The 13,601-nt window shown below is 41.0% G+C and overlaps 1 protein-coding gene across 2 annotated transcripts in view; it reads left to right on the forward strand.

Annotated features, from left to right (window-relative positions):
* The window catches only part of brwd3 (bromodomain and WD repeat domain containing 3), a 111,114-nt gene that overhangs the window by 13,344 nt on the left and 84,169 nt on the right, over positions 1-13,601 (forward strand). For both annotated transcript variants that reach the window (XM_060832604.1, XM_060832605.1), the window contains exons 9-11: positions 2,200-2,300; positions 11,854-11,924; positions 12,624-12,724. In XM_060832604.1, the coding sequence (XP_060688587.1) occupies positions 2,200-2,300; positions 11,854-11,924; positions 12,624-12,724 (273 nt within the window). The remainder of the gene's footprint in view (positions 1-2,199; positions 2,301-11,853; positions 11,925-12,623; positions 12,725-13,601) is intronic.

Raw genomic sequence — 13,601 nt, forward strand, 5'->3', positions numbered from 1 at the left:
GGTAAAAACAATGACTGCAGATGCTAGAAACCAGATTCTGGGTTAGTGGTGCTGGAAGAGCACAGCAGTTCAGTCAGCATCCAAAGTGCAGCGAAATCGACATTTTGGGCAAAAACCCTTCATCAGGAATAAAGCTTTATTCCTGATGAAGGGCTTTTGCCCGAAATGTCAATTTCGCTGCACTTTGGATGCTGCTTGAACTGCTGTGCTGTTCCAGCACCACTAATCCAGAATCCCCAGAACATTATCTGAGTTCCTGCATTAATAGTGTAGCAATAATACCACGAGGTCTTCACTTCCCCTATTGAGTGTTGCTGACAATTATCAGATCAACCATGATCTCATTGGATAGCTGAAAATAGTTGATGACCTGAATGGCCTACTTCTGTTCCTTCATCTTTGGGTCTTGTGGTATTATCAGGCTTTTTCAGAATTGTGAACAAAGCTATTAAGTCTCCCAGAACCATCTTTGCTTGAAGAACAAACTATTCAAGTTACTCTGGTCTCACCATGTAACTGATATGTTTTACTCCGGTATCATTTTCCTTTGCAGTGGTACTCAAAATGAGGCCCAGCCAGAGCATTGTTAAAACTTTTTAACATATGTTTTTTGCTCCTGTGCTCTGCCTCTCTTTACAAAACTAAGGATCTTATTTTCTTTTCATAACAGCCCTTTCACCTTATCCTGTCACCCTTCAAAGGTTTTTGCATCCACATCCAATGATCTCTCTTTAAAATTGGGCAATTTTTATTTTATTGTTTACCTTTCCTCATTCCCCTTATCAAAGTGCATCATTTCACACATTCATACCTGAAATTTAATCTGCCATGTATCCAGTCATTACACCATTCTGTTTATATCCTCCTGGAGTATTTTTACTTTTGAACTGTGACCTTTTATGTCCTGGTCCAAGTTTATTGTGTGTGTGTGTGTGTGTGTGTGTGTGTGTGTGTGTGTGTGTGTGTGCGCGTACGTGTGTACACAGCGATTCAAAGCTTAAGGAATGCCATTTCACACTCCATCTGTTCTGAAAAATGTGTTCACGACTACCAAAAACTCTGTTGCTTAATTGGCTTTGTGTCCACACATCCATTTAATCATGTAGACTTAAAATTTCCTAACAAAGTCTATTGGGTGACACTGTACCAAAGTCATTCTTTACAGTGCAGTGGATATTTACATGGACGATCCTTTCCATTTTTATTGGAAAAGCTTAAGAATTAGTCACTCAAATACAATTTGTTTTTCACAATACTATTTGGTTGTAGTTTATTTAACATTGTTCTTTTAAGTGACAATGAGTTCTGTGCCACAGTGTTTACATGAGGCTGTTGTCAGATTTATCTCATTCATGTCCACGAAAAGATAGAAACATTTAGAATCCTTGCATCTCCTTCTATCATTCCCCTGTCTAATGCGGATGAGAAGACACTTGATCAGAGATTTGTCAAATGCCTGAAATTAGACAACTTTGAGTTAAAACTTTTATTGATTGTTTTCCTCTCATCCTTTTCCGTATCAACTGTCAACTTGGTATTGTAGTTATTGTTTCCCAATGCTTTTTTGTTAACCAAGCTTTGCCTTTTCCTCTGACTTCAGTGGAATAGGTTTTCCACGTCATGCTAATTTAATTGGCAATCTCTTAAACATAATAGGAGATTACACATCTTAAATTTATCTCTGACAGTAATGCTGTGTTTTACATAGCTGTCACAGTGTGGGATTTGTATGACTACATAAAAAAGCAGACTTGAGTAATAAATGCATGTTGTTTTTGTTAATGTGCACATAATAAACAGACTATAGGAGAGTGTGAACGGGTTGAATATTAGGCCTGATTATTCTTAGCTAGGTTACGGTATAACTTGTGTCCTTTGCTAAATCCATTCTTCATGCCATGCCCGAGTAGTAAGGTTATATGTGCATAAGAGGCAACAAGCCTAATCTATTCTCATTGAACACTAGTTCACCTTTCCATACAGAGCCTAAGAAACCTAATCTATTTGGCTAATTTATATGAGCATTTTTCTGTGGTGCAGTGGATTCATGGCTGACTAAAATGTCAGTGTTTGCAGGAGGTGAGATGGGAAATTAGAAGTCTCTCTCAACTTTTATAGATGATATGTACAGAATTTAACAAAAGTCTTTTTGTCCTGTTTTGTCTTGCAAATGTAAGATTCCATTTTCCTGTGATCCAGTTTTCTCCAGGTACCAGAGGGACAACACGGTATTTGACATCCACAGGAGCTGATGGGACCATCTGCTTTTGGCAGTGGAATACAGAGACCGTCAAATTTAAGTAGGTTTTTAGCGAAACATATCTGATGCTTCTTTAACATGAATTTGCTAGCTTTCATTCATTTAATATTTTAGCATGATAATTTGTATGAAATACATTACTCTTCCAATAATCTTTTAGTTCATATCTTTATCATTAGTCATTTGTGAACAAAACTCATTTGGTCTTGTTGAAACATAGCGACATGCTGTTGAAATTTCATTTCTAAGCAACCTGTGTGGAGATGCTGTTATACACCTCTGGAGCAGATAGCAAATATCACTAAGATGAGCCTGAAATGTATGATACACCTCTGAACAGATGGGACCTGAACTGATCTTCCTGACCAGAGATAGGGACATTACCACTGCAACCCATATTACATTTTGAAATTTTTTGTCGAACACTTGGACATGCAAAGTGTTCAAAATGAACAACAGTTGATAACCAAGAGCTGATGGGCATGTATATTTGGATTTTCAGAAGGCTTTTGATGAAGTCTCCATAGGAGATTGATTGGAAAGATTAAAGCATGTGGATGGGCAGTAAGATAGAGGATGGATTAAAGTCTGGTTGAAGATTTGTAGCTCGGGTGTCCGTTGTTGTGGTTCTGTTCGCCGAGCTGGAAGTTTTTGCTGCAAACGTTCCGTTCCCTGGCTAGGGAACATCATCAGTGCTATTGGAGCCTCCTGTGAAGCGCTGCTTTGATGTTTCTTCCGGTATTTATAGTGGTTTGTTCTTGCCGCTTCCGGGTGTCAGTTTCAGCTGTAGTGGTTTATATATGGGGTCCAGGTCTCTGTGTCTGTTAATGGAGTTTGTGGATGAATGCCATGCCTCTAGGAATTCCCTGGCTGTTCTCTGTCTGGCTTGTCCTATGATGGTAGTGTTTTCCCAGTCAAATTCATGTTCCTGGTTGTCTGAGTGTATGGCTACTAGGTATAGCTGGTCGTGTCGTTTTGTGGCTAGCTGATGTTCATGGATGCGGATTGTTAGCTGTCTTCCTGTTTGTCCTATATAGTGTTTTGTGCAGTCCTTGCATGGTATTTTGTAAACTACGTTGGTTTGGCTCGTGCTGGCTATTGGGTCCTTTGTTCTAGTGAGTTGTTGTCTGAGTGTGGAAGTTGGCTTGTGTGCTGTTATGAGTCCTAAGGGTCGCAGTAGTCTGGCTGTCAGTTCTGAGACGCTCCTGACGTATGGTAGTGTGGCTAGTCCTTTTGGTTGTGGCATGTCCTCGTTCCGTGGTCTATCTCTTAGGCATCTGGTGATAAAGTTGCGTGGGTATCCGTTTTTGGCGAATACCTTGTATAGGTGTTCCTCTTCCTCTTTTCGCAGTTCTGGTGTACTGCAGTGTGTTGTGGCTCTTTTGAATAGTGTCCTGATGCAGCTTCGTTTGTGTGTGTTGGGGTGGTTACTTTCATAGTTTAGGACTTGGTCTGTGTGTGTTGGTTTCCTGTGTACCCTTGTGGTGAATTCTCCGTTGGGTGTTCTCTCTACTAACACGTCTAGGAATGGGAGTTGGCTATCCTTTTCCTCTTCTCTCGTGAATCGTATTCCTGTGAGTGTGGCGTTGATGATTCGGTGTGTTTTTTCTATTTCTGTGTTTTTGATGATTACAGATATGTCATCGACGTATCTGATCCAGAGTTTGGGTTGGAATTGTGGTAGGGCTGTATGTTCTAACCTTTGCATAACTGCCTCTGCTATGAGTCCCGAGATTGGTGATCCCATGGGTGTTCCGTTGATTTGTTCGTATATCTGATTGTTGAATGTAAAGTGTGTGGTGAGGCACAGGTCTAGTAGTTTAAGTATGCCGTCCTTGTTGATAGGTTCGGCCTCCTGTGTTCTGTTATGTATGTCCAGTAGGTTGGCTATTGTTTCTCTGGCTAGGGTTTTGTCAATTGATGTGAACAGTGCCGTCACGTCGAATGATACCATGGTTTCTTCTTTGTCTATGTGTGTATTCCTGATGACGTCCAAGAATTCCTGTGTTGATTGCATGGAGTGTTTGGATCCGCTGACTAGGTGTTTCAGTTTTTGTTGTAGTTCTTTGGCCAGTTTGTATGCTGGTGTCCCTGGTAGTGATACTATGGGTCTGAGTGGGATGTCTGGTTTGTGTACTTTGGGTAGTCCGTAGAATCTGGGGGTGTTGTTGCTTTCAGGTTTCATTCTTTGCTGGTCCGCTTTGGTTATCTGTCCGTTTTTTTGTAGATTCCTTAGTGTGTTGATTATTCTATTGGTGAGTTGTGGTGTGGGGTCGGAATCCTTCATTTGGTAGGTGTTGGTGTCTGCGAGTAGTTGTGCTTTATTGATGTAGTCTGATTTATCTAAGATGACCGTCATTCTGCCTTTATCTGCCGGTAGTATGATTATGTTCTTGTCATTTTTCAGTGCTTTCAGTGCTTCCCTCTCCTTGGTGTTGAGGTTATGTGTATGTCGTTTTCTTATCATCATAGGTACGACCGTTTGTCTCACTGTTTGTTGTGTCTCTTCCGTCAGTCCATTGTTCCTGAGTGTGCATTCTAGTGCTGCTAGGAAGTCTGCTGTGTTGGCATCCCTGTAGTTGTATTTGAGTCCCTTGGCCAGTATAGTTCTTTCCGTGTCTGTGAGCTGTCTGTGGGAGAGGTTTTTAACCCAGGTGTGTGTTGTAGTGTCCTCCTGTTTGTGGGTTAGTTTGTCCATTTTTTCTTTTAGTGCCGTTTTTTTGTGAAGTGTTGTCCTGTTCTGTCCTATAGTGATAGCCTGTTCTATGGTCCGGGTCCATTCTTGATTAGTGGTTTTTAAAATTAACGACTTTTGGCGCGCAATTTCTTGCTTGTATTTGTGCAGTCGGTTGTGGGCGTCTGTGATCATTACCTGGACCATCCTGAATCCGTTCTTCTTGGCTGTTTCCCTGGCTTGTGGATTATTTACTGGAGGTCTGTACTTGACACATTGTGGCAGGATTTGATTTTTTCTGCATTCGTGGAGGAACCGGAGTTGTTCATGTGTTGCGCTTAGGCGGTTAGCGCAGATTCCCATCTCCTGGCTTGTCTCAGCGTTTCTCGCCCGTAAGTGTTTAAAGTCTGGTTGAAGATTTGTAGCTCGGGTGTCCGTTGTTGTGGTTCTGTTCGCCGAGCAGGGATGCCAACACAGCAGACTTCCTAGCACCACTACAATGCACACTCAGGAACAATGGACTGACGGAAGAGACACAACAAACAGTGAGACAAACGGTCGTACCTATGATGATAAGAAAACGACATACACATAACCTCAACACCAAGGAGAGGGAAGCACTGAAAGCACTGAAAAATGACAAGAACATAATCATACTACCGGCAGATAAAGGCAGAATGACGGTCATCTTAGATAAATCAGACTACATCAATAAAGCACAACAACTACTCGCAGACACCAACACCTACCAAATGAAGGATTCCGACCCCACACCACAACTCACCAATAGAATAATCAACACACTAAGGAATCTACAAAAAAACGGACAGATAACCAAAGCGGACCAGCAAAGAATGAAACCTGAAAGCAACAACACCCCCAGATTCTACGGACTACCCAAAGTACACAAACCAGACATCCCACTCAGACCCATAGTATCACTACCAGGGACACCAGCATACAAACTGGCCAAAGAACTACAACAGAAACTGAAACACCTAGTCAGCGGATCCAAACACTCCATACAATCAACACAGGAATTCTTGGACATCATCAGGAATACACACCTAGACAAAGAAGAAACCATGGTATCATTCGACGTGACGGCACTGTTCACATCAATTGACAAAACCCTAGCCAGAGAAACAATAGCCAACCTACTGGACATACATAACAGAACACAGGAGGCCGAACCTATCAACAAGGACGGCATACTTAAACTACTAGACCTGTGCCTCACCACACACTTTACATTCAACAATCAGATATACGAACAAATCAACGGAACACCCATGGGATCACCAATCTCGGGACTCATAGCAGAGGCAGTTATGCAAAGGTTAGAACATACAGCCCTACCACAAATCCAACCCAAACTCTGGATCAGATACGTCGATGACACCTTTGTAATCATCAAAAACACAGAAATAGAAAAAACACACCGAATCATCAACGCCACACTCACAGGAATACGATTCACGAGAGAAGAGGAAAAGGATAGCCAACTCCCATTCCTAGACGTGTTAGTAGAGAGAACACCCAACGGAGAATTCACCACAAGGGTACACAGGAAACCAACACACACAGACCAAGTCCTAAACTATGAAAGTAACCACCCCAACACACACAAACGAAGCTGCATCAGGACACTATTCAAAAGAGCCACAACACACTGCAGTACACCAGAACTGCGAAAAGAGGAAGAGGAACACCTATACAAGGTATTCGCCAAAAACGGATACCCACGCAACTTTATCACCAGATGCCTAAGAGATAGACCACGGAACGAGGACATGCCACAACCAAAAGGACTAGCCACACTACCATACGTCAGGAGCGTCTCAGAACTGACAGCCAGACTACTGCGACCCTTAGGACTCATAACAGCACACAAGCCAACTTCCACACTCAGACAACAACTCACTAGAACAAAGGACCCAATAGCCAGCACGAGCCAAACCAACGTAGTTTACAAAATACCATGCAAGGACTGCACAAAACACTATATAGGACAAACAGGAAGACAGCTAACAATCCGCATCCATGAACATCAACTAGCCACAAAACGACACGACCAGCTATCCCTAGTAGCCATACACTCAGACAACCAGGAACATGAATTTGACTGGGAAAACACTACCATCATAGGACAAGCCAGACAGAGAACAGCCAGGGAATTCCTAGAGGCATGGCATTCATCCACAAACTCCATTAACAGACACATAGACCTGGACCCCACATACAAACTACTACAGCTGAAACTGACACCCGGAAGCGGCAAGAACAAACCACTATAAATACCGGAAGACACATCAAAGCAGCGCTTCACAGGAGGCTCCAATAGCACTGATGATGTTCCCTAGCCAGGGAACGAAACGTTTGCAGCAAAAACTTCCAGCTCAGCAAACAGAACCACAACAGAGGATGGATTAATAATTACTAACAAACAGGAAACAGAATAAGAAACAAAACAAAGTACTGTGGGTACTGGAAATCTGAAATAGGAATAAAGTACTAGAGAAACTCAGTTGGTCTAGCAGTCTCTGGAGACAGAAACAATTAATGTTTTGAGTCCATTAGGGCTCCTCTTCAGTACAGAAAGGAGCTAGAAAATTGAGTTTAATGCTGTTGACAGAGGGGTGGGCGGCAAATTGAACAATGTTTGAGGTGCCCTGAGTAAAAGACAGAGTGATAATTATGGTAAATGATTGATAGAGATGTAAAATATGTGTACGCGGAGTTTGAAAACGTTAAATGGGCGAAAAACTGGTGAATGAACAACAATGTGCAGTTGATAATTTTGGAAGGGAGAACAAAAGAGCAGTATTATTTAAATGAGGGAAAGCTGAATATTAAAGGGACTTCTGCATTGAAAGAGCATTAGCACACACAAGTGCAGCAGGTAACCAGGAAGGTGAATGGAATGTTAGCCCTTATTTCAGAGGTTGGCGTATTAAGAGTAGGAAAATTTTACTGCAATTATATAAAATGCTAATGAGAGCAGATCTGGAATGTTGTGAGCACTTTTGTCCCCCTTATTTCAGGAAAGAATCATCATTTCATTGGAAGCAATTCAGAGAAGGTTCACAAGACTGATTTCTGGTATGCAGGGAGTATTTTGTAAGGATAGGTTGGGATTTCATCATTGAAGTTTCGAAGAATGAGGTGTGTTCTCATTTGAATTATATAGGATTCTTAAGGTGCTTAACCAGATAAATGCTGAGATGTTTCCCCATATGGGAGAGTAGATGACAGTCTCAGAGGCACCAATTTGAGACTCTGATGAGAAAGGACCTCTCCTCTTCGGTTGTGAGACTTTGGATGTCCTTGTCACAGAGCTGTGGAGGCAGAGTCTTTATGTATTTAAGGCTGAGATAAATAGTTTCTTGGTCAGTGGGGCAATTGAAGGTTACAGGTAAAATGTGGAAAACTGAAGTGAGGAATGTTTAGTCAGCCATGATCCAAGAATGACGCAAGATGATTGATTGACCAAACTGCCTACTCCTACTTCCTACTCCTCTGCTGAGAGCGCAAACAAGGCATGGCTTGGGGTGATAGGGAATGTAAGAAGAATGGAGGACAGTGATCATACTCTGAAGTTGGGGTACTCATCATTAACTCTAGAGGCTGCAAAGTGTCTAAGCAGAAAAACGAATTGGTGTTTCTCCAGTTTGTATTGAGCTTCACTGGAGCACTTGTCACAAGCAAACAATATAAGTCTTGAGATGGGAGCAAAGTGAGAGTTGAGAACTGCAAACTGGAGATCAGAGTTGAGTGCATGTTGCTAGAAAAGCACAGCAGGTTAGACAGCATCCGAGGAGAAGGAAAATCAACATTTTGGGCATAAGCCCTTCATCGGGAAATCAAAGTGGTGTATTGAAATGGCAAGAAAACGGAAGCCCAGGTTCACTCCTTTTAGAGAGAGCAGAGGTGTTTCACAAAGTAGTAACCAACTCCGAGTTTGGTCCTTTTCAATGTAAAGGAAACCATATCGTAAGCATTGAATACATTTATTGGCTTTGTGAGGGGCAGGTCATGCCTCTGAAGCCTTCATCTTTGAGGAGATGACAAAACACTTTGAAGGTACAGCAGTGGATGTGGTGTATATAGATTTTAGCAAGGTGTTTGATAAGGTTTCCCATGGTAGGCTCGTTCGGAAAGTAAGGAGACTTGGGATACAGGGAAATTTGGCTGTTTGGATACAGAATTGCATGGCCCATAGAAAACTTAGGGAGTTGTGGGTTATAGGTATTCAGCCTGGCACTCTTGTGTTGTGGCACTTCTGCTCTGTAATTTTTATAATTGACTTGGATGAGGAAGTGGAATGATGGGTTAGTAAGTTTGTAGGTGACACAAACTGGAAAAGTGTGAAGTCATTCATTTTGGAAGGTTGAGTTTGAATGTAGATTACAGGGTTCAAGGCAGCATTCTTGGCTGTGTGAAGGAGCAGAGGGATCTTGGAGTGCACATCCATAGATCCTTCAAAATTCCCACCCAAGTTGATAGAGTTGTTAAGGTGTACAGTGTGTTTGCTCTCTTTAGCAGAGGGGTTAAGTTTAAGAGCTTGTGAGGTTATGCTGCAGCTTTGTAAAGCTCTGGTTAGACCACACGTGGAATATTGTGTTCAGTTCTGGTCACCACCTTATAGGAAGAAAGTGGAAGCACTTGAGAGGGTGCAGACGAGATTTACCAGGATGCTGCGAACTAGAGGACATGAAGAAAGGTTAAGGGAGCCTCTACTGTGCTGTACTGTTCTATATTCTATACTGGATTGAAAGAAGTACAAGTGAAATGCTGCTTCACCTGGAAGGTGTGACTGAGGCAATGGGTGCTGAGGAGAGAGGTGAATGGGCAAGTATTACATCTTCTGTGATTTGTGTGGGAAGGTGCCATGGAGAGTGAGGAAATGTTTGGAGTGATGGAGTGGATCAGGATGTCATGTTGGGAGTGGTCATTACAGGATACTGAGTGGAGGAGAAGGGGGAAGATATCTTGCTGGAAGTGGTCAAAAGTGATCCTTTGAATGCAGAGGTCAGTGGAGTGGAAAGTGAGGACAAGGGGCACCTTACTGTTTGTTTGAGGAGGGAGTGGAAAGGACTGAGAGCAGAAGTGTGAGAGATTGGTTGATGTCCCTGTCAACCATAGTGGGGGAAAATTCTTCGTTGAGGAAAAGGGGGGACGTCTGAGGTACCTAACAGAAGGAGGCACCTTTGGAATAGATAGTGAAGAAACTGAATAAAATGGAATGGAATCCTAGCAGGAGCCACACATTTGACATGAAAGTGAGATGTATTAAAGGAAAAATAGTTCAAAATGAGAACAGGTGGAGACAAGTGGTCAATGAATGCATTATGATGACTTAGTAACAGTTTGAAACTGCTAACTTTACCTGTTACTTAAGTGCTTTGAGACATGATACTGTTCCAGGGCAATTTGGTTTGAAATCTAAAGGCAGCATCTTGTCTATCTGTAAGTTTGCTGATGGATATTTGGTCTGTTCAGAGAGTAATTTAACAGTCCCGCCAAGATGAAGCTACCAGTGCATAAGTATCTTTTGCAAGCGCAAGTTTTTCAATATAGATTGTAGATGCTGGATTTACAGGTTGGAATGATGTTCCACAATTTTTTTGTGGAATTTAATTTTCAGTTTATCGACTCGTACGTAATGTGTTACCTCAATGCATATCTAAAAATAATATTGACATGTCATTTCCACAGCCAGATCACTAATGATAACACAATGTTGCGCATTTGTCAGTTTCCCCCCTCTTCAGGTGATTACTGCTGAGGGTAAAAACGTGATTGTAGTCATTGAGCTCAAACATTCTCAAATGTATATTTGTATGTTCTGGCAATGTTGCCAGATCTGCTGAGTTTCTCCAGCATTTGCAGTTTTGTTTCCATTTATCCAATTGTTCTGGTTTCCTACATTAAAGCTGATGGTTACTATACACATCTGTAAGATCATGGGCAGCACAGTGGCTCAGTGGTTAGCACTGCTACCTCACAACACCAGGGACCCATATTCGATTCCAGCCTCAGGTGACTGTCTGTGTGGAGTTTGCACATTCTCCCCATGTCTGCATGGGTGTCCTTTTGGGTTCTCTGGTTTCCTCCCACAATCCAGAGATGTGCAGGCTAGGTGAATTGGCTGTGCTAAATTGCCCGTAGTGTTCAGGGATATATAGGTTAGGTGCTTTAGTCAGGGATAAATGTAGGGGAGTGGGTCTGGGTGGGATACTCTTCAGAGGTTTGTATGGACTTGTTGGGCTGAAGAGCCTGTTTCCACACAATAGGGATTCTAATTCAAATATTACACCTCACCAGTACTATTGTTAAACTGTTAACTGTTTCTAATCTTCACTGCAGTAAATGTCAAATAGCAGATCTCTTTAACACTAATCAAAATTTAGAAGGACAGAAATCAGTTCAGTGAGTCAACTTCTTGTTCACCTTTGACTGAAATGGCTAATGTACAAAAACTTCCACTCTCACATCTTCACTTGAACATGTAGGCATCCAGCCTCTCCCTTCACTATCAAATTTTGTTTTGTTGCAAATTACTGCATGGCCACATCCTTTTGCGTGAGTATTTAAAATTCAAACAGATTGCTTTTCTTTATATCCTCTGCTTCATCCTCTTGATTGTATACTGCTAATGAAAGCAAAGTGTCGCAACCATTTCTCCAAACCGTTACGATAAAAAGGAAATTTTAGCTTGGAAGTCGGAAGAGCTTGTTACTCTTCATCAAATAGTCATTAATCTTTTATCTTCACCATTACAGGCAAATTGAGTCTTGTTTTAATGCTTCTTCTGAAAGACTGGTGCTTTGTTATATCTGAAAGCATCAAAATTCTTGGTGTTAATATACTAATTCTTTGTATTTATTTTGGATTAAAATTGTATCTGTCTTCACAGTGAACATCCAATGAAATTTGCAGATAGATCGAGACCAGGAAGTCAAATTTCTTGCTCCTCTTTCAGTTCTGGTAAGTTTTCTTCCAACATCACAAAGAAAGAAGTATTCGTTTAAACTGTCCCCACCCCATTTATTCTGCCAGTTCTTCATTTGCTCTCCTCGATCTGCCCTTTCCTGAATAAATACTTCAAATGATGTCAACTAGCTGTAATTAAAACAGTATTTCTTAGCAAAGGTAAACTAAATTTTAAATGAAATTTAAACGTAAACATTTTACTGCGAATCTTCATTATTTTTGAGTACACCCAGTCGTAAGCAATGCATTGCAGTTTTATGTTCGTACCCTTCTTTATTCCACCAAATTTAACTTTGAAAGATAATGTGTAGCATGGTTTCCAACTGTCGTTTGTAGAAAGATCTGACCTGAGTTCAAATTCCGACCCTCCTGGATTTCCTTTGGGAAGCTATCTTAGCTGCCATGTACTGGAGCGAAAATGAGATGAGACCTTTTACTGGAGAATATTATCATCAAATTGGGAGAAACTGCTGTCCAAGAAATAGTGATAAATTAAATGTATAGCAGCTTGTATTTTGTGACTTTAATGAGTTCAGAACAACAAGGAATTAGTATAATTTAAGTTTTAAAGAAGCGTTTTTAAAAAAAGACCATGCAAATGTTTGACAGTATTATTTATAGGATTAGAATGGTAATTAGAAACCGTTTGGGCAACTATGTTTTAAGCATTTTTTTTAAAAATTGCTGTTATAGGTGGGATGTTCGTAGCAACTGGCAGCACAGATCAAGTGATTAGAGTTTATTACTTGGGTTCCGGCTCACCAGAAAAAGTTTCTGAGCTTGCATCACATACGGTAAGGTATTGAACGTTGAAGTAATTTTTATGTTATGATCAAATTTGTTTTACTGAGGCAGCTTAGAGAATGTTCTCACTGTCGTCTCAGCCGTTTTTTTAAGAAATAATGTGCATGTAGTTAAAATCTTTTTTAAAAGGTAATTCAGAAGCAACTTAAAAGTGATTGTTTTTGATAGTGAGAATTGTCTTTGAATTGATTATGCCAGAATGTATAGATATTGCAGTGGATAGGAGGATCTGTTTCTCAAAGTTTGCACCTCTTTTCAGCTCAGTTTCTCCTTTTGCGTCATGTTATTGACTAATTTTGACTTTCTGCATTGTTAAGCAGTCATGTTAAGTTTTAGTATGTGTTATGACTTTGAGAGAAGTGTGAAACTGTCTTCTAAAGAACTACTGTTCACTGCATGAAGCTAGAACTTTGAGCCTTTCTAAACTCTGCTCAATTTATGTAAACAAGACCGTCCTGTTCCAAAATAGTTCCTCAGTGTAGTGATGATGTATTTGGACTGAATTTTAAGTCTTTGATTGGGACCCTTTTCAGATCCTGATGCTTGTTAGCACCCAAGCCCTGTTCCAGCTTTTGATCAGCTGACCAATTCATGGGTAGGATGAGCACTTATCGCATAAGGATGGTGGGCAGGCTGTCTCGCCTGGAGGACCAGTTGAAGTCTTGTCAGCAATGACAGATCAGAAGTCAGTCTGTCAGAGGTGCAATCTACAAATATTGCTAGGTTAGAAAGGAACATCTGAATTTTGTAAGAGTAAAAATAAATCTCATTACAACTGCTGGGCCATTTTTGAAGGAGAATGCGTCCACAGAGTAACTTTTGGCTGCATTGGTGTCTGCAATGTGTCTTTAAAAGTTTCTTTTAAGA

This window comes from Hemiscyllium ocellatum, chromosome 11 (assembly GCF_020745735.1).
Source record: "Hemiscyllium ocellatum isolate sHemOce1 chromosome 11, sHemOce1.pat.X.cur, whole genome shotgun sequence".
Lineage (NCBI taxonomy): Eukaryota > Metazoa > Chordata > Chondrichthyes > Orectolobiformes > Hemiscylliidae > Hemiscyllium > Hemiscyllium ocellatum.